We start from the raw sequence: 21820 nt of genomic DNA on the forward strand, positions 1-21820 counted from the left end.
GATCTACTCATACAACTTTAGTTCATTTTTGTTGGACTTCCCCTTTAATAGAATCAGTTAACCCTAACCTATCATCAGAGTGTCACTTGTATTTACGTGGGAGTTTACCTTTAAGCACCAGCCAACTAAGGATGGTGCTCATTATTTGAGAATTTGTGTGACTGTTTTGGAATACGGAATGGTATGGTTCTCTTAATTAATCTGCAGTAGTTTGAACTTTCTATTTATACATGAGCTATTTATATTGCAGGCATACTTGCTTCGTGGTTGTAGTAAAGCCCTTATATGCATTCCTGACTTGCATATAGGACTTGTAAAAGTCAAAGTGTCTGGAAAGTAAGAGCTTCTTATGTAATGTTACTTGCAACTAAGAGTGTTTAATAATTTTGTGTAGAGATGGCAATGTAATTCTGAGGGGTGAGGCAAATGAGATGACTGTCTTTGTGACTGTGACCAACAAGGAAGAGAACGCATATAATGCTCGGCTGATTGTAACATTTCTGTCTGATCTAAGATATATTGGCCTAGATAAGGTGAGAGTGACTGATCAAGTGCAATGGCATGCATTTATGTAACTGATGTGTTTATAGGACACTCTTTTTTCATGTGATGCCAGCAAGGATAGCATTGGGCAAAACCGTATTATTTGTCCTCTTGGAAATCCATTTCAATCTAAAGATTCAGTTAGTATAGAACGTATGTAGGGAGCTAACAGAAATTTAGTGTAGTGGGTGTTGTGCTTTATAGGTGACGTTTGGCATTAAAATTAATGTTCAATCTCTGTCTGCTGATATTCAAGACTTTAAGGTGTCATTAGAGGCAAAAAGGTGTGTTTATTACATTTTCTTTATTTTGTGTTACTGCAGTTTTTAATAAAAAGTGTTGACCAATTTAATTACAGTCAACTGACCCTTGTAAAAATATTCCTATTTCATACCAATATATTGTTATGTAAGGGTAACATGGCTATGGAGGTAATGCCATCTCTGACACCTTCACTTATACAGAAACGCTGAGTTTGACTTTTATCTTGCACACATCTTAAATGTTACAACCCTTTAGCATGATTACTGTAGTAATTATAGATCCACTTCTGCAAGCTTGCTTGTTGATAATGAGCCAAAGTCATCATCCCTTGTTCCTCATTCTCTTCACTAGATGTTTTACTGCACATGTGCTTTGTGCCTTGCAGTACAGACGCACTTTGATATCTCTATGCAATAACCAAGGTGCACTTTGTAGTAGCTGTAAATATTCAAATAGGGGTAGTGGTAGATATTATTATAAAAATATTAGTATAAAGGCAAAGATTTGTATTTTCAGGCATCAGCATGATATGCTTTCAGTGGAATTTGTGGTCATTTCAAATGACAGTCACTTTGCATGATTTAGATAGATTCTATAAGTAGCATGCTTGGAAGCAGAATAGCATCATAATACTTCTTTACAATTTGATTATAACTCTTAAAGGGGAAGTCCAACAAAAATGAACTTAACTTGTATGAGTAGATCTTTCGAAGACAAATCAATCGGTATAACTTACTCCACTATATTTGCTTTTGTATACGAGAACGAGCGATGTTTCTGTGATGTGCAATGCCCACGTGCCTGCTCTGCTCTTCCTGGTTGATTAAGCTCCGCCCACTGCAAACGAATCAATGCATTTACGGATGACTGCTACGGATATATCGAGAATGCCGAATGTGAATGCAAAGATATTATGAAGATCTGCCTTCTTGCCATCAGTGATTCCTCTCTAAAGTAAAATGGTGTCGGTAGAGCTGTTTTCCCACCAGACTTTGAAGCAGAATTCCTCAATACCACGGCTTACCTAGAGAACGCACTTGTGCTTGAGTATTTGTGTATCCTTGCTCTTTTAATATCCAAAGAGAAACGTCCAGCGCACCGTCTGGCGTGTGCTACAGAGGATAATCTTATTTTTCATCCGGGATTGTAATTTTCTGCCAATCAGCGGCAAAGAAAGTGAACAGCCTGGATGTGAAAATAGGAACGTCCTCTGTAGCACACGCCAGACGGCACGGTGAACGTTTCTCTTCAGATATTAAAAGAACAAGGATAAACAAATACTCAAGCACAAGCGCGTTCTCTAGGTAAGCCGTGGTATTAAGAAATTCTGCTTCAAAGTCTGACGGGAAAACTGCTCTACCGACACCATTTTACTTTAGAGAGGAACCACTGACGGCAAGAAGGCAGATCTTCATAATATCTTCGCATTCACATTCGACATTCTCGATACATCCGTAGAAGTCATCCGTAAATGCATTGATTTGTTTGCAGTGGGCGGAGCTTAATCAACCAGGAAGTGCGAAGCAGGCACATGGGCGTTGCACATCACAGAAAACATTGCTCGTTCTCGTATACAAAAGCAAAAATAACGTAGTAACTTATACCGATCGATTTGTCTTGGTAAGATCTACTCATACAAGTTAAGTTAATATTTTTGGACTTCCCCTTTAAGGGACTCATAGTCCTGTAGAATTAAGGCTGAAACGCACCCTATGGTATGAGTTTAAATTGTGGAGAAGGTAGCACAGCTTGCCTCTGGCAAGTCAGCAATGCCTGTTACTGTATAAAGATCAGTCTGAAAATGAGAATGTGTGCAGTGAAGTGATGACAAGATTACAGGCTACTGGTTTAAAGACTAAATGTGAACTAAAGAACTGAACCAAAGAGCAAGGAATCCTCGTAAATAGCCATTACAGCGTTACAGCTGTAGCAGCAGTACTTGTTTCACGTCTGCTAACAGTATTTTAATGCTGGACGCTTGTCACAGCTGTCACAACATCGACTGATGCTGACATCGATACTGAGCTGACACTCGGCTTGCTTAATTAAGTTACTGTAAATCAACCTTTGGTCATTTACAGATGACATGTAGTAACAATTTGGCATTGTGGTAGCACTGACTAGTGAGTTTAATTAATGTGATTATAATAACACTGGCTACTGAGTTCAAACAATGTTGTGAGAAGTTTGGAAACTTGCAGTAGTGTAGTTGGAAAGATGAAAATAGTCTCATGTTTTATGACGTGGTTTCATGTTGATACAAAGGGCTTCTGATTACATGGACTACTAGGTGCGAAAGAATATATCATTCATCATTCATTCATTCAAAAAAGTACACAATTTGACAGAGCTAAGACTATTTTGAAACAAATAAATGGAGATCTCTTAGGCTACCTTACGAATCAAAGCTGGAAGCAGTAATGCTGTTTCGTCTCACAGGAAACGATTATTGACAAATTCCTCTGAGACCTTTTTGTGATGGCAATTGCCTGTTTGTGCAGTATTTTTGTCAGTGTCACTTATTGTAAATTTGTTTAAAGTACACTCCGTCGTTTAGCGCTACAACCCCGCAAACTTGATTGCATACTATACGCAATCAAGTTGGAAGGTTGGGCTGATCAGGCAAAGCTGGATATCGGAGTGTAGTCACCGTTACAAAAATAAGGAAAACTTACAGGAGCAATTTTACAATCTTTTGTATAGCGTGCTGTTTGGTTCAGTAGGTGAAACACTTAGGCATAGTTTACTCATACTTATCAGGCGGGCAACGCTTTCTTAGCATGATGCTGAAGGGGATTTTCTCGCCATCACGTAACATAACGTGACATCGACAGCATGTTCTTGATTCCGTGGAAGCACAGTGGACGACGAAACAGATTTGGATGTTGATACCACTCATCTCCTTATCCTTTTAGTAGAGTTCATGTGCGACAAACCACGTATAAACAGCTGTTTTACCACACACTAAAGGGGTGCTGTCGTAAAAACTGGACTCAACTGTAACGTTGCATTGCAGTTCTTGTCAATTCCATCAATGCAGCTATTATCTTTTTTTGCCGCAAGTGTGCGTTAGCGCGCATCTCTGAAATGTTGCGTTAACGCCAATCTTCGAAATGTCTCTTTAATAAATCATGTTGCAGTAATTGTTTAATTGTCACTTGTAATACCTGTGTCAGTGTGGTACAAATGGTGGCATGGCATTGAACATATAAACCACGCTGATTTTGTTTACCTTAACATATTGTGAATACCATATCTATATATCACTGTACTGCCTCGACAACTAACTTTAGTGTGGAATAGTGCAGTTTAATCTCCTCTTAGGCAATTATCGATTGTTCGAAAATTAGAAGATACTATACTGATAAACTAATATAAATCTTTAAGGCAGCTGAATACAATGTGAAATTTTAATAAATTGTGAAGTAATTAAAACAGCTTAATAAATTGTGAAATTTTAATATCGTGAAATTTACTCATGAACACGTTATTGTAATCTGTTTCCGTTTGTAGCAGACTGTATGGTTATTATAACTATTGGTATTAGCTGCAAAATCCTGCTGCTGATTCTGACAATTGTAAATCTCTATATGTAAAAGAGAGGTGTCTGTCTGTCTGTCTGTCTGTCTGTCTGTCTGTCTGTCTGTCTGTGGGTGTATCTGTGTGTAGGAGAGGATCTTCAAGAAAGGCGAGTCTGATCTCCACCAAATTGGCTCGCCCATGCCGAATCCATAGAGGTCGAAAGTGAAGCTGTGGTCGTCTTTCGGACTCTCCTGCAATGACGCGATTTCCTGCAATGACGCGATTTCCTGCAGATGCAACCTGCCTCTGCTCACTCACGAATATCTCTGTAACAGTGTATCGGATCTCCACTGAATTTAAACTGCCCGTTTCTTGCATTGGGCAGTATGCGTGGAGCATGTCGATTGTTGCGGGTTACGTTGAGAGAGGCAAGATATTTTTAGTATATCCGGGTCATAAAAATGCGTATCTTTCATTTGGCTGCGTAGGCGAATCGAATTCCTGCCACGTTCTGTTCCCCACAATGCCAGCAACGTCTTCGAAATGGTGAGAGTGAGACGAGTTGTGACTTGGTATATATATGGGGAATGGATTATCCGTATGTGTACATAACTACACGTGACTTCCAAGTTTCTGCTGCCCAGGTATACATTTTTCCTAACTGGATTCGCATCGAATAGATGCCAGGTTTGATACACCTGTTCCTTGCAACGGCAGCAACGTCTTCGAAGTAATGCAGCGTCTAACGAGAGTGTCGAAATGGCTTCAATGGGACATTAACTAACAATCATTAATCCAGTCAACAAGATTTTATTGAAACGGGACTCTCGGTTACATATTCTTTGTCTTCAATGGGATATTAACTATGTTATCAATAATCCAATCAACCAGATTTTGTGAAACGAGACACTCAGTTACAGATATACAGTAGAACGGGATATCCTGCAACAACAAATAGATTTGCATACATTGGGATACTCGATCCTTGCTAATTTCTCAGAACGGGATATCATTGAACGGGATATAACTCTGAACGAAATTCTTCGTGAGAATTTTGTTCTGCTGCTAATTAATTCTTCAGAACGGAGAAAAATGCATGTGAACGAGATATACTTAAAAATGATAAATTGTCAGGATGAGATACTCATGCAACAACATAATTTCCATACAATGTTAAATTAGTAAACTTTATGAGAATTCTGTCTGTGGCTGCTAATTCTGTGAATGAGATATGACTTTGTCAATGCATGCAATGATAAATTAATTTACTGACAGGTAATCTAATCTGCCCCTGCAGAGAATGGGATGGTGGGCTTTTCTATATAAGTGTGGAAGACCGTGTTTCTAGTAGCTGCATGTTAAACTAGTTTAGCTCAAACTAGTTTATAGACTAAACCAGTTCAAGAAAGCGACTGTTTCCACTAGGAACTTGCACATCTGGGATGCGCAAGAAACCGTTTAGGAAAGCCGTAGTATTTGTTGAGCATGGCTTTTTTGAAGAAGTATTGGGCTGCTGTTGGTTGTCATTGATTCAGCATCTACTACTATGAATTTGCATGACGATGACCAAAGATACTGTCTTATCTCCCTCCCTCCCTTCCTTCTTCCCTCCCTTCCTTCCTCCTCCCTCCCTTCCTCCCTCCCTCTCCCCTCTCTTTATTTGAACACTATATCTCAACCTACATCAGGGTTTAAAAGAAGAAACTATCGCTTGTCGCTACAGTATGACTGCAGTATGACTACAGTACATGTAACAACAATATCATCAAAACAATAACAGCTAAGAGCACTACAGAACACAAACTTGCAAGTCAACTTCTACATAAAGTTATTGCCAAAACATTTAGCTAACCATGTCAACCATACACATGTTCGGGTCCTTTCCTGTCTTCCAAGAATAAAGAGTAACTTCTGATTGATGATGTTGCAATTTTTTCTGAGGTGGGTGCTTAGATGATGTCTTCAAGAATTCAAAAAGGCAGTAGGTGTTATGCCAACGTTGGTGGTGGCTATTTTGAAACCTCGAACATAGTAGAATCAGTATCAGAACCCCAATGACCAAAAACTTCAATGGAGAACGGTCAAAAGAGATAGCCCATATCAGTAGCTTTCTTCAAATATTTTGGTTCTTAGCATGGGCGGCTCTCATCTCAGCACGAGTAGTGTTTACATGACACGCCTAACTCAAGTCAGACTGGGTTGGCACGGCTAGAAATACTGCTCGGCTCAGCCTGCATTTACACGTGCTTTACAAAGCGAGCCAGTCTGTGCTGGCTCGCTTACAAGTGCTCGTGTAAATGGGCTATAAGGAAATGTCATGTGGGCCTGTTTAAATTGTGATTAAAGATTTTGTAACTGCACAGGGGGGATAAGCATGGTTGCCTGTACTATGTGGCATTTCTGCATGACTTGTGCAAGATCTGCACATGGCCGATTTAGCATACTTGACACCTTTTGTGATATACAGCCATGTCCACACGAGACCAGAAAATGATTCTGATTGAATACAGATCCAGATGATTGTGGTCGGATCATGATCAGATCTGGATTATGAGCATTCACACTGCATCTTGAACTTTTATTGTGCCCTATCACTTATCACGTCATGCATATAATAGAAGTGGCCTAACCCTAAGGCCGATGTGTTTTCTTGTGTATGTGGAAAGCCTGTAGTTAGTACTTAGCAAGTCCTGCTGACTCTGTCCATTTTCTTGTGCCCAAGGACACAAGACCAGTTTGGGGCTCCAACCAGATGAATCTGCTCCTGTGACGTGAACAAATACACTTCATGAAGGTCAACATGTACTTGCAATACAGAATTGAGTTTAATAGATCTGGATTGATCATTGATCCGCATTGACACCACCTTGAGACTGACTGCAATTGGGTCTGGATCAGTCAATAGTGGCTCAGGTGTGGACATGACGGATTGTGATTGGATCCAGTCGGATCTGATTACATTGTGTAGTGTGGAGTGGTCTTAATTAAAGTGTAATGATAGTACTGGTGGTGTACTGGGAACTTCATTCATGAGATGATATGACTAAGGTTTGTATTTAGCGACAATCCTGAGAATGCAACGACATTGATTGACAATTACTATGAAACTGAGTCTATAATAGTAGAAACGAAAGCTGCATATGGATTTAATGATGGGTATGAATACATTTTATGTCACATTGTGTATTCACTATTTACTTATTCACACTTATATGTTAGTCGTCCATCTACAGCTCAAATCGAGTTTGACATCGACAAACCAACAGTTGATGTGTCTCGTGAACCAACAAACCAGAGGGAGATTGGCCAATTCGTCAACCATACATATTCTGTTATCAACAAGGGACCATCTGTTGTCAATTTTGTGAATCTGGATATCCTGTGGCCATGGAAGGTGAAGAAAGGAAACAGTACCTACTTGCTTTACATTACTGACTTAAAGGTATGGAAGAATTGCTGTGCAGTGATAAGAAATTAATTGTCATTGTCTTGTAGATGCCATCATCAACCCAGTGTAACACTGGTGATATTGAGAATCCTCTTAAATTGGAAGTCAGCTTTGTGAATTGCTTGGTATTTGTAGTCACGGCATTCTAATCATCAACATTTCTAGGCCCCAGTTGTTGAAGAATCGAATGCTACAACAGTGGAAGGTGAAATTGTTACCAGAACAAAACGCAGCATTAGAAGTTTACGAGCATCATCTGAGCAGCTATGCCCTGAGGAGGTTGAGTGTGATAACTTTAATTAACACTGTATATGCACATTTATACTCGTACAACCATACAGCATACATTCATACATGCATACATATACACTTATTCAGTATGTACAAATAGCTCTGCCACTATAATGTCATAATGGGTCATGACAGGTTTATGACAGGTTGGGTTAAACTTTTGGATGTTGACGTTATGTTAGAAACACGTCTGTTGTTGATCAACTCTAAATTTATTTCTATAATGTGAAACTTCCTGTAATTATTGGCAGGCATTAGGTCTGTGTATTGTTGGGGCATTTGTTTGGTGGAGATATTTCTATAGTTACACATAATCAAATAATCAGCATACTAGTAATCAGTTTCATGTTGACACACAAAATGTGTTTCATATTGAGCTACTTGTCAGGTCAGTGGGTACCATGAAGGAGAAAATGTAGCAAAGCTAGAGGGTGATGATATACATTTGCTTTTTAATAAAATGTTATGTTACTCCTCTCGCCTGCCACATTGCCAGTAGACTACAGGGTGAACTTTGCCTCAAGATCTGACACTGTGGTTTGCATTAATATATGCGTGTTGAACACTTAAAGGAACGCTTAACTGATTGACCATTCGCAGTAGACATTAACATATGTTTAACAGTTAAGGCCTTGTGCTGTGGATCAAACTCTTGCTGTGCTGCACGGCGCGTTGTTCTTGGTCTTGCTTTTTTAGGCTAGCACTAGAGTACATGAGAGATGCATCTAGACGCTTCAAGCGACTCAGACAGTAAAAAAGAACAAATTACAGTTCATAAGTGACTCAGTTATGTTGTAGACTGGATCGTCTTGAATGACTTGCAATCTCTCGGTCCTTTCGCTTTCCTCCGTTTTTTTCTACAATAGGAGGCCATAGTACAGTAGAAAATTGCTTGCGTGATGCGAAAAACACAGAAACGTGTGTCACTGCACATAATCACATGACACCAAATGCCTTCTACAGCTGAACCATTGCTGTATGTGTGCTTTTCGCCGTAGATTGAAGGCAAGTCAGTGATGCAAAACATGTTTTACTAAACATGAAGCGGTATTTGGAAAACTGCCTTGTACGTTTTGGTTTTCTAGCCTTATCATAATGTTCAGCTATCAAGTTTGCTCTGAGATAGTGCCAAATTTCCCAACTTGATGTGTGACCAGAAACGATTAGTGGCCGAGGCTGGAGTCAAGAGTTGCACGCACGGGTGAAGTCCTCTAAGTACATGTGACAGAGAACCTAGATTACTGCTCGCTTTAATTAATGAAGCACGGTCAAACATTTTCTTGGAGGGTTATCCATGCTTTCAAAATATTTGAAAATCTAAAATTTGTGAATTACAGTAATTTTGCGTGCCAAAGAACATTTGGCCGAAAAACATGCATGGCTCAGCCTATCATGTGACGTAATGACATAGCCTAACTTTGTCATAAATCAGCGTGACAGGCTGTTAGTCATAGCCTTTGGCACATGAGGAATTTTGCAAAATGTTTCGTATACTTTAGATGTCAGAAACACGTTATTCAAATTGAGATGATGACTCTAATGTGAGTGTATAAAATTTACTTTACACAGCTTCTATGTAATAGTGAAGTGGAGCTGTTGTTGTTTGTGTTCTTTTTAGTAGTATTTTCTTAAGCTAGGTTTACATTATGATGCTGATGACGCCCTCGAATATACCGAGTAGGTGTCAAAGTGGTGATGCTGACGCTGTACCATTTACAATATCATTTGATAAGCGTCAGCGACGAGCCACTACGCGCATGCTCATCATAATCATATACAAAAGTCTGTGATTTGGTTTTCATTTCCTGAATTTCTCCCTCACAAAGTTGTCGCATATATGCTTCCGCATTGTTTGGCAGCTTGCTGCTGGGAGCCTGTTTTTTTCGATACGTTTTTCCAACCGTTTTCTTGCAACTCTCATCTCTAAGCTACCATGACTTGATCTGCCGCAAGCAGCTGTACCTACGTGTATACACTTTCGGTAGGCTTCTCTTCCATAGTTTACTTTTGGTTATTTCATTCCCGGATTTGATCTCTGTTTTGTCGACAAAAGGCACATGCTTCCGGTAGACTGTAGAGCACTTCCGGTTTATAGACGCTGACGACGCTCGGGACGCGATGTGTGAGTGTTTACAATATGACGCCTGCCTGAGCGTCGTGGCTAGCATCCTCGAGCGTTGCCAGCGTCATATTGCAAACCAAGCTTTAGGCACCAACTTTGGTAAAATCAAGAGCACTAGATGAGTATAGTGGTATAATATGATGACTTATGCAGACTAAAGGAGCAAGCATCGTAGCTTTATGGTGATCTTGTCTCTGTGTGCACTCCACTTCACTTACTTGTGTAGTACGATGGCTTGTAATATACTTAAAGGAACATTTCGGCCACATGCACTAGTAAATTGTGCCCAGCATACACCTTTGATTGTTGGTTACCAACAATCAAATTGAGACATTTGACGCATTTGCAGAACGAGATATGCTTACTTGTGCTTTTAACTGATTAAATGATAAATTCTATCGGACGCGTTTGTAACTTTTTCGATCAGGACTCCAACTTCTCGAATATCTACTGTAGATCGCAGTTTGCAAAGCGTGCTGTTTGGTTCAGTAGCTGAAACACTTATGCACAACTTACTCATACTTATCAAGCAGGCAATGCTTTTCTAACGTGATGCTGAAGAGGGTTTTCTCGCCATCACGTGTAACATCACATGACATCGACAGCAGTCGGTGAAGCGCGGTGGACGCCGAAACAGATCCGGACGCCAATACCGCTCGCCTCTTTATCCTTTAAGTCGTGTTCATGTGCGACAGACCACGTATGAACAGCTGTTTTTACCACACACTGAAGGGGCCCTGTCGTAAAAACTGGACTCAACTGTAACTTTGCATTGCAGTTCTTGTCACTTCCATTACAGCATGTCAATGCATGCAGCCATTGCTTTTTGCTGCAAATTTACGTTAGCGCGCATTTCTAAAATGTTGCGTTAACGCAAATCTCCGAAATGTCTCTTTAAAGCAGACAAACTTTCCTACTCGTTTTTGATTTGTAGTAGCCGTACTATTGTTAATGTCTTAAAGGAATAGGTTTGTCGTGTTTTTAGTGCAGTTCGTGTGTGTAAACAGCTGTTTCTATTTCTGCAGAAAGATTGTCCTGGTAGCTCTAATGCTTTGTGCTGTCCAATCAAATGTCGTATCAGTCAGTTGCAGAAAGGTGGCACTGCTGATATTGAGATAGTTTCTCGATTATATGAGCGATCGCTTGTTCAGGTACTCGGAACAATGTAATGAATGGGTATGTGGTATTTAAATTGTTTTGGCTGTGTAAAGGGCAAAATTTCAGCATTAAATGTGACATCATTTGCTAATGTTTCAGCTGAAATAGAAAACTATGTAAATGGTGACCCTCTTCCAAAGTCAATCAATGTAAGAACATTACATTTGTGCTGTATGCAATGGAATGCTCGTATAGGGAATTTATGTTGTGAATAGGTGACCACTCAAATTACACAACCCGCTGAAGTAACTGATGAGTCTCTTGAAGTGTGGATCATTATTGTTGTTGTCATCGTAACAGTTTTGATCCTGATTGCTGCTGTGATACTTCTAGCTTATGTAAGGACGTATCATTACCAATTCATGGAACTTGTCAAATTCTTTCTGATTTGTTTAGTTGGGATTCTTTAAGCGAGCCAAAAAAGAGCAGCTGAACAAGGAAAAGGCAGAATTGGCTGCTCATGGTGAACAACTTCTTAAAGTTAGCAATGGCGACTAGAACTTGTTACTATTATGAGATGAGTGTGTGTAATAGTTATGGAGACGTGCATAAGACATAGGCATGCTTTACATTTTGTGGTAGCATAGTTCACTTTGTTGTTTAAATTCTTGACATGATTAAAGTTTTAGTGAGTATTCATGTAGTATAACTGGATTCTTGACTTGCACAGTATTCACATTTTGATAATCTGAAACATATTTGTTCCACACTCAGTTAAGCATGAAGGTTTACTTCAAAGTACTTTACTGTTCCCAAGATGGTTGTGTTATCATTCCTCTGTATTCAGATCAGACTTTCCACACCAATGTGCATTTGACAATTGACTTAGTACGTCAAATCAAACATGAATATTCACCAAGTCAAGTCAATCATGTACATGTGTATTGCTAGTTCATTAGAGAATTCTACGCATTCCGTCTGTTGATATGACTGGATTCGGCTGCTAAAGAACTTAGTAATCAAGACAAGAAATGAACGCAAATGCTTCTCCAAACAATTCTAAGTTTATTTAAAGTCAAACCAGGTCCTTCTTTCCTACATGACTGTTGTAGTAGGTCTGCTATATTAATTTCAAATGAGCAAATGTAGTTCTCATTCAGTCATTTTTAATTGGCAATTCCTACTAGCCCACCATTCCGTTCTCCACACGGGCAGATTAGCTATTAATATTACTAATGGTTAGTAAATTTCTATTATTATTAGTCATGAAGTATATCTCATTGTTATATATATATGAATTGATCAATCATCAGTCACCTGTTCTGTAAGTAAATATTTTTGTGTAAGTAAATAGTTTTGGTGTACAGGTGTTGTATAATGTCTATCTGTTTGCCTGTCCTTTTTGTCTGTCTGTCTGTCTGTCAATTTGATTTATTGAAACACAGAATCTACTCACATCTCTAGCACTAAAAGTAAGACTCCTGAGTATAATTTATACTACATGATTGTCATTTATAGTCTTAAACAATAGAGTTGTACTCACACTACTCCGTTTATTAATTAGGCGATAAGTACATGCACTCGTTGTGCAACAGTGAAAATACACTAGAATAACTACTTAGGCAAGTACCTACTATAGTACGTACTATACCACACAAGAGGAACCATTGGCGGGAATTTATTTTGGCGGTTTGCTAAGAAACTGATGGAAAAACCATGTTGGCGGATTCTATTTTGGCGGTTGGACATAGTTGTTAGATTATTGATCTATATGTACGATATTCCACCCCACTTCATATCATATACATTTGTGATTGACAGCTGCGTTCGTGGCAAAAAATCACATTTCCTTTTGTAATTACCGTTTTCCAACTACTGTAGTGATGAACAATTGCTGTTTCAGTGCAAAGAATGTATCCCACATGACTCATCCTGCGTCATAATAGGCACAACAGACGGCAAGCAGGGGTTACTATCTCGTGGCCTCATCCACATGATGTAGCGCCCGATGCCTGATCCACATAGGTGAAGACATCAACATATGCCAGTGGCCAAATTACTGGTAGATTTTATATTGGTGCTCGCTGAAAAATCCGTCAATCTGCCAAAATAAATTCCCTGCCATTATTTCATCTTATACGGTATATTGTATATAGTGACCGGCATAATTATAACGAATCCACCTAGATAAATCCAGTGCACGTGACCACACCCGTAAATTAAATTTTATGGAAGTTCTGCTCCACTAGTCTTGTTGCATTTGACTCCTGCAGATAGAGGATTAACAGCACATATATACAGTCGGTTTATCGTTAACTCTAAGCTTTTCCCGAACTCTTCATAGACGCAAGAGTGAGAATGGGTAGCTTGGCGCTTAGCTGACTGAAAATAGTAGACTAAAAGGCTTTGCTTTCTCTGAGGTTTTTGTGGGTTTTAGAAATGCAGGTCTAAGTTTATGGTGACTAATGACATTAGAGAAATGTTTCAGTACTAAGTGGCCTTTCCCTTTGCACTCTGGATCGCCGCATTTCTCCTGCGAACAGTCGCTATCAAGTTTTCGACCATGTCTTGGGGAATCGCTGTCTACACGCCTCTCGTATTGCTTCACAGAGTCGTTCTTGACTTTCAAAATGGAGTGGTGACCTTCAACCAGTGCCACAGGTTTCATTTGGATTGCCATCGCGTTACTTCAGCTGAAAAAACGACACGCACTCTTTGTCCTCGAGTGTCCTGTGCTGGTGTGCTGCCGCCCACGCACGACGACGGTGTCAACATAATTAACATGGTCCAAAGTACAGGTGGGTTGATACCATGCGAGACCTGGTGTAACTGAATATTGACCTGTTACATGGCAATGACTGCACTTCCTGGTGGAAATTTCTGCAATGCCGAAGCCCATAGTGGCAGAATTCCATGTTCCAGGTGTGGTGTGGTGTGGTGTGGTGTGTGTGTGCGTGTGCGTGTGTGTGTGTGTGTGTGTGTGTGTGTGTGTGTGTGTGTGTGTGTGTGTGTTTGTGAGTGATTGATATAACTGTAAATTCTAGAACACAGAAACGGGTACTGCTGTCCTCAGCTGCTGCAACCTTTGCACTTGTGCTAAGATGTACCTGTTTTGCAGCCACCTCAAGCTCATGAACAGAGCTAGCTTGAATATCTTGAGCCATCAATCTCTCTTACTAAAACCACCTAAAAGCAACAACCAAAGAATGCAACAACCGAGCAAAAAAGACGCCAAATATTAACAGATTACCACCAAGCAATGCAAAGGGGAGGAGAAAAAAGAGATCTTCCAGACTTGTCTACCTGCCATTCTGAATAAGTTCAATAACGCATGTTACCAAATATTAATATAAACAATACTGCATTCTAAAAATAGTATAACATGCAATGTATGCAATTCACATTCTAAATGAAGCATTGTGGGCATTCTTGACTTATTATAAAGTATATGTACAGTATATTTCTTAGAACATTCATGAATATCATCGATAACAAGTTGCTGCTGACACATTCAACAAAGGCTTGTAAAATTGAAGAGTATACACTAAACATATCCATATCACACACAAAATAAACCATCTCAAGTAGTAAAATAGTCTACAAGCAGAACAGAAAACATGCAGTGCTTGAATAGAAATCCAGTCTGTTTTGGTAGTCTTGATTGTCTGCTATAGAACCATTCACAGTAGTTGCAGTTGTACTTTTTGGTAGTTTGCAGTTGTTTTCTGCAGCCAATACCGCCATAATTTATCTTTATTGATCCATATTTCTCCTAACTGTGGTGTTGCAAAAATACCTCTGTGAGAGGTGCAATTACTCCCATTACCTATAGACTTTGTGGTGTTGCAAATGTAAACTGATTATCCAATTCAACCTTCTACTTTCCATCATAGTAACCCATCCTAATCAAATCTTGTCTTTGCTTCCTCTGTAGCAATAGATCTAGACCAGATGATAAGATATGTTAGCATAACCCTCGAGATCATCACTGAATGCAGCGTTGTTCGATACAAAACGAGTGCTTGAGCCAGTCACAACTCCAACACCCTCTCTTACAAGAACTTGGAACACCAAATTCTCAACAGCTCATAATTTCCACCAACACTAGAAACCATTCATAGTGATCATAGAACAGGCATTTTGTGACAAATTTTGAGTCAACCTTAAACTAATTGCAACACAAACTTTTTCAAGTGTTTCGTATACAGAAAAGTGTCCTCTATAACATACTCAAAGTCTTAAGGAATATCTGCAGGGGAAAGTGTCAAAAAGTGGTCATACGCTGACATACTTGTTGCCGATTCTACACCATCTTTTATCGTATATATACCAATGTTTTTGTGGGATTGTAAATGTGTTTGAACTTTCTGTATATTTTTCAACTACTTAACTGTAAAGGCTATAAATGACAATAAGTAAATAACGGATTTATGAGATGTAATAGTTACTATAGTCAATAATTATTATGTATTCAATCAATGTTGTCTTCTTTTTCATCACCATCATCATCATCATCATCATCATCATCATCATCATCATCATCATCATCATCATCATCATCATCATCATCATCAGCATCATCATCATCATCAACATCACCACCTTCATATGTCAGCCGGTCTGAGTTTATACAGCCAGATCCTCTGCAGTTGCCACAGGCAGGGAAGCATTTCACTTTGTGCTTTTTGCATGTTCACCTTAATGTACTGCAATCAGTCTAACAATTACACCTTATCATATGCAGGAGCTCATCAGGAGCTGGAGGCAAGTCAGTCTGAACTGGCTTAAGTCCTTCTTCACTCTCTCTCCACCCTCATTCTACTGGCATAAGTTCAACCCAGAACCTTTCCATTGTTGTATCTGAAAGTATACACGGAGACTGTGGTACTTTGTTGCAGCTGAAGTGGGTGGCAGAGTCTGTGGTTGAATATAAGATGTTTTGGTAGCCACCTTCTCGCAGAAACGTGTATAACGCAGCAAATCAAGTCCTTCTGCAGGTTTCCCATTGTACAAACAAACCAATGCTTGCAATCCTGCAACAATAACATCTTTGCGGGAAGCTGACTGTGCATCGAACACTTTAGCTTGCTCTCGAAAGTGTATACTTGATTTGAACTTCTTAAGGGAAGTTCCTTTTCCAATGCCACACAGGTGGGAAGTTGTATCACATCCAAGGACGGCATGCAGTAGAGCACATGAGTGCATATTTCAGGACCTAGCTGTTCCTTGACAACCTGGATGTTCCACACGCGCGGATTCTTTGTGCTCTTCTTTGGCTCTGGTTGGAAAAACACTCTGTGAGAGTGCAAGCTTGAGTGATAGCACAACAAGATGAGAAGGTCTGTGTCATCACCAACTAGGATAGTGGTCAACATTTTGGCAGACTCCACTGATTTTTGTACACTTAGTAAATCAGCATCCCCTGGAGCATGATGCACTTTGCAGTTGTTTATCTCTAGTTGATCTCTGAGCATTTTGATGAACTGCTGCTTGTTGGAATTGTTGGCCAAAAACTTAGCCTTCGACATTGTAAGCTGCTTATGCTGGTAAATGCTACAGTTACTCTATCATGCCCTTTAGTTTGTCTTTTATGCGTTGTGTCTCCGAGGATTTGCCACTGTAGCCATCAAACACGACAACTGCTTCCCCATACTTTTTAGAGACATACCTTGCGTACACTAAGTATATCTCTTGGTATGTTGCCCCTCACGTCCATCGGATGCGCTGAATGAGTGTACCGCCATCCAGCACATACTGGACCTCTCCAGTTATCTCAGAAATGTCTCGTGCCAATAGGTTCCAGATGGCATTTGCCAGTACTGGCTTCTGTGGCTCCCGAAGCAGTAGTGATGAGTCAAAGAGGGCTGGTGGATAACTGCATAGCTCATATACCTGAAGACATCTTCAAGATTGTCAGTTGCCTATGCAGCAATTATCGTGAGTCTCTGGAAAGTTGTGGGTCAATCTGCACTGCAATACGATCAACCTTGACTGCATTCTTCGTGTCTAGAGTGATGACATGGTCTTTCTCCTTGAAATTATACTCTGCAGCAGTCTTTCCCTTCATGCTAACCAGAATTGCATTTCCAACATCTTTTGCCTTGTCAACATTGACGGTTCTGTGTGCTTTCCTGCAGAGATGCTTCGTAGACTGGTGTTGGAAGTGAAGGGGTTCATATCTCGAAGATACTTGAGAATTTTGTGGGTATCTTTCCAGTCACAAGCTTGTCTAGCCTTGGTTATATCTTTGTTTTGCTCTCCTGTGGTGTAGCTAACCCCAGTCAGCCCTTGCATGGCACAGTTCACATCAGCACAAGCTGGCTTGGACAACAACCATGTCAGGCGTTGCTGCTCAGTCATCCCTCGTCTTCTTGTGAGACCCCCCGCTGGTCTTCAGGCTTCTCATGAGCACCTGTTCGAGATGAGATCCAAGGACAAGCCATCCCAATAACAATCACTTCGTCTCACCACATGGAGACCTTCTCGAAAATGTTGATACACATCTGGATGCTCATTGTGGAGATTAGACATTCGCTGCAGATATACCCATGCAGATTTTGTGTAATGGTTGTGTCCACATGCGGCCAAGTAATGGAGCAATCAACCATATGCGTGTACTGCAACCAAAGTTTAGCAGTCCTACATGACTACAGGAATTTGGTTTCTCTCTGAAGAGCATCACCGATTCTGGTTATCACACCAGACTGGCAAACTTGATCTGCAGACATTGAACCTTGCATCACCTTCTAATAGAGAACAGCAGCTTCATCCAGGTCTGAATGGTGCGATGAAGTTGTAGCTTCTAACAACACTTCTGTTTCCACTTTCCTAGATTCTGGTTCATCTGAACTTCCGGGTAAAGTCACATTAAATGTTTTGACCAGCACAAAGGCACCGAGAACTGCATCAACAATAAGATACAATATGATACAATCTTCAAACACCTCTAACGCGTCCATTGCTAGCCTCGTACCAGACCCTCTCGCGCCGTCATGCCCGGTTCCCGTATAACACGACAACTACGAGGCTATCCATTGCCACAGAGCCCTATATAAAGACAGTTGCGACAAACCGTATTTTGGATGCCATTTTGACTCCAACTGCGTAACTACAATAATCTGCAAAAAATCGTATGAAACAAATGACGTTTCCATACTAGACTGAGCTGTTACCCTACTCAAGCAGAAACTTGCAGCGTAAAATCGAGGTCGACTGAACGTCAGTACGTATCGCTTCTCGTTGGTCCTGGTTTCAGAAAGTAGTCGCTGAGAGATATGAAGCTTACAACAAACCGCATTACACCCTAGATTTGTTCTTCGCACCCTATGCACTCTAACAGAAAACCTTCGAAGGAGAACTAGGCGATCGGAACGTCACTTTCCAAGGACTCTTGCAGAACCTCTCGCGTTAGCCTCGGAATTCGGTTCATGTCACCCTAACTGTGCAACATGTATCTTAGGCTAATGATAAATCTGTGAGCAAAGTGAGACGTACAATCTCTTGGAAACGATCAATCAGTTAAAGAAATAATCAAGCGAAACTACGCAAACTACAAAAGGCAGTATAAATTCTAAGCAGTAATCATACTCTCTCTATATCTATAATATATAATAGTGTGTATACAAAAAAGTCTATAAAAAATGCACGGCAAAAATTAATAGTTGCTCTAAATGACAAAAACTCTTTATGCCCATAAAATTTTAAATTTAGGTGAGTCACTGAGCAACCTAAAAAGAAACAACAACAGCAGCAACCACCACAACAGCAACAACAACAACCCCTTTAAAGTAAGAGAAAAAAACAAAATAACAATTTTAAAAAGTAAAAATTAATTAAAACTCAAACGTTAATATTAAATTTTTAAAAATATTTAGTTAAATTTTAAATTGAAATGTTAAATTTTTAATTCAAAAATATTAGGTCTTTCAAATTACTGTTTTGAAAATAAAATTAAGAATTAGAAAATAAAAGCAGAAAATTACAAAATTAGATACATAAAAACTGTAATACAAAAAACATAGAAGGGTCCAACCGCCCATTGACCCTCTATGTCTACATAAATAAGACATGTATATTTTCATTACCTGTTGACAATGTTGTCCCTGAGGAAATGTATAGTAATTTAATTAATACGTTAATTGATGTATATGTAAGTACAAAATGTGTTTGCTCATATACATTCCTATAGACTAGGAATAAATGTATGGACATAGTTTTGAATGCATGATGAAGAAAGACACTGAAACATACAAGTGTGTTTGCTGATATACATTCCTATAGACTAGGAATAAATGTATGGACATAGTTTTGAATGCATGATGAAGAAAGACACTGAAACATACAAGTGGGTGTAATGAAAGCAACAAAACGTTTACTAATTAATCAAATATCTCAAACAAAGGTAGAGTGATGTCTTCCATTCTACATAACTACATGGTATACACAATTCACATCCTTCCTACTTCACATTCGTTATCAGTTTTCTCATGGCCATGCTTCGACTCCCCAGTTCTCCTCCTACTTTGGTTGTTTCCAAGTTCTGTTTCCTTTTCCTTTGTACTCCCTTGCAGAAAATGTGCAGACGTACATTGAAATATCTAGCTATCAGTTTCCTCTTAATATTATGACATGTGGGATACACACAGTCATCAGTGAGTTCTTCAGCCATCCGTATCAAAACCTCTTTCACATTTCTGGTAGCCATCAAAGTATCTTCTGCTATACTTCGAAACATTAGCTCTACTTTCAACATCAAATCAAATGTGTGACCTGTAACATGCTCAAGACTGCCCTTCTTGAATTCTCTCAAACTAGTTAGTGTTGTAAAACTGCTATGATCTGGAGCTGAATTTAACACATACTCAAGGCAAGCATCACACACTACCTCATTTTTCTTAATACTATGGACACAATAACCCACAAGATAAAACAAACTGTTACACTCCGCTTTAGTCAATTCCTCTACAGACTTGGCTTCTGAGATTTCAATTTCCATCAACTCTGGATCAGGATTCATTGGTAGTTGTATTGGTTGGGAAAGGAAATCAACAGCATAATCTGTGTCATCATCTTGATAGCTTCCACGATTCCCACCTAGAGGTTTCATAAACTGAGCAATGCTGATGATTTTTAGTGCACATTTGAAAGCCACAGGTGATGGTACAGGATTGTTTAGCCTTACTACACTAAAGAGGTTCTCAAGACAATCTTGAGTGAGGCGTGAAGTCAGCAGAAACTTATGTCCACTATCAAGCAACTCCTCTTGTATGTCCAGCACAGAAGTTGTTGCCATTATGACACCTGCTTGCACAGGCTTCCAGTTTTCTCTTCCATTAATCTTCAAAGACTTGAAGAGTGTGACCACAGACCTCAAGAAATTTACAGCCTCCCTGTGCTTAGAAGGGTGCAATTTACTTAAGGCCAACACTGGGTGTCTGCTACACATGAGGTCGAACCAATGGTTGCAAATTGCAATAAACCAGGCAGTGCTGACATAGTCTGTAGAACGACCTTCCTCCTTCACCAAATAGTGCAGTCCAGATGCAACAGCATTGCTGAAGAAGTTCAAAGCATTCAAAACTTTCATTTTTTCGAAGTGAGATGGTGCAAGGGTTGAGGACGATAGCTTTGGAGCTAATTTCAAAGGTTGCAATTCTTGAAATTCTGCAAGATCCTTGACAGGGGCTATAGACACATTGCAGGAAGAAAGGTTATGTTCACTTACAATTGATTCTGGCAATGTAAAAACATTCCTATTGACCAAAGCAGCCTTCAAATTTTTTATCACATGTGGAACATCTGAAAGAAAATGCAAAGATTTTTGGGAATCCAGCGGGTGAGGTATCTTGTTAACCGTTCCACAGTGTCGCCCAGTCCTAAGGCCGAAAGATCTCCACATGGCTCTATTCATACTACCCATGTCACTAGTGACAGCAATCACATACAAGCCAATGCTTGCAGCTTTTTCTATGATTTCTAGTATGATTGGTTTAGGACAGTTCGATCAGAAGAGTTTCCAGTGAAATAGTAGGCCACGGTTTGCTTCCAGCGAGATGTCACCCCACCCAACATGATCACAAGAGCATGAGTGGCGACTCCACTGTGACCTTCTAAACTTACATTGCCAAGCAGTTGACCACTACTGGGGTCATACTCCACACATGGACTTATAGACATTTCGTCTAATGTGAGGCAACAAACCTGTTCTTCCTTACACAGTTGTTTCACTTTCAGCTGTAAGTAGCTGAACACCTGATCTAAAATGCCAGGACGAAAGGATACCGTTTTTAATCGTCTCTGAAGTGTTCGAACTGATGGCAAAGGGTATGACTGCTGCAAGAGTAGCTGGTAGCCAGATGCTCCACAAGCAAACCTCAGTTTCAAGGCCTTCTTAACAGTAACTGCTGACCATTGAACTCCACGCATACTTTTCCGCGAGAGAGCTTGTACTTGATCTTGACGAAACAATTTTTGTAATTTTGTGTCTTGCACTGCTTTCTGTTTCATAAGAGCTTTTGTTTTCCTTCTTCACC

The 21820-nt window shown here is 39.8% G+C and overlaps 2 protein-coding genes across 3 annotated transcripts; one reads left to right on the forward strand and one right to left on the reverse strand.

The window, feature by feature from the left end:
• LOC134192924 (integrin alpha-V-like) lies at positions 1–12057 on the forward strand. 2 transcript variants are annotated; one of them, XM_062661679.1, is made up of 13 exons: positions 1–181; positions 251–336; positions 395–533; positions 591–683; positions 748–827; positions 7390–7485; positions 7549–7771; positions 7825–7881; positions 7943–8056; positions 11216–11341; positions 11402–11497; positions 11564–11686; positions 11745–12057. In XM_062661679.1, the coding sequence occupies exons 1-13, from the start codon at positions 179–181 to the stop codon at positions 11844–11846; spliced, it is 1338 nt and encodes a 445-aa protein (XP_062517663.1). In that variant the 5' UTR covers positions 1–178; the 3' UTR covers positions 11847–12057. The 2 variants fall into 2 exon arrangements, with proteins under 2 accessions (XP_062517663.1, XP_062517664.1); XM_062661680.1 differs by lacking the exons at positions 1–181; positions 251–336; positions 395–533; positions 591–683; positions 748–827 and adding exons at positions 3840–4757; positions 4818–4875.
• Positions 12058–15641: 3584 nt separating this feature from the next.
• On the reverse strand, positions 15642–18350 carry LOC134193097 (uncharacterized). The gene has a single exon (XM_062661884.1). The coding sequence runs from the start codon at positions 16814–16816 to the stop codon at positions 16121–16123; it is 696 nt and encodes a 231-aa protein (XP_062517868.1). The 5' UTR covers positions 16817–18350; the 3' UTR covers positions 15642–16120.
• Positions 18351–21820: the final 3470 nt, after the last annotated feature.

This window comes from Corticium candelabrum, chromosome 17 (assembly GCF_963422355.1).
Source record: "Corticium candelabrum chromosome 17, ooCorCand1.1, whole genome shotgun sequence".
NCBI lineage: Eukaryota > Metazoa > Porifera > Homoscleromorpha > Homosclerophorida > Plakinidae > Corticium > Corticium candelabrum.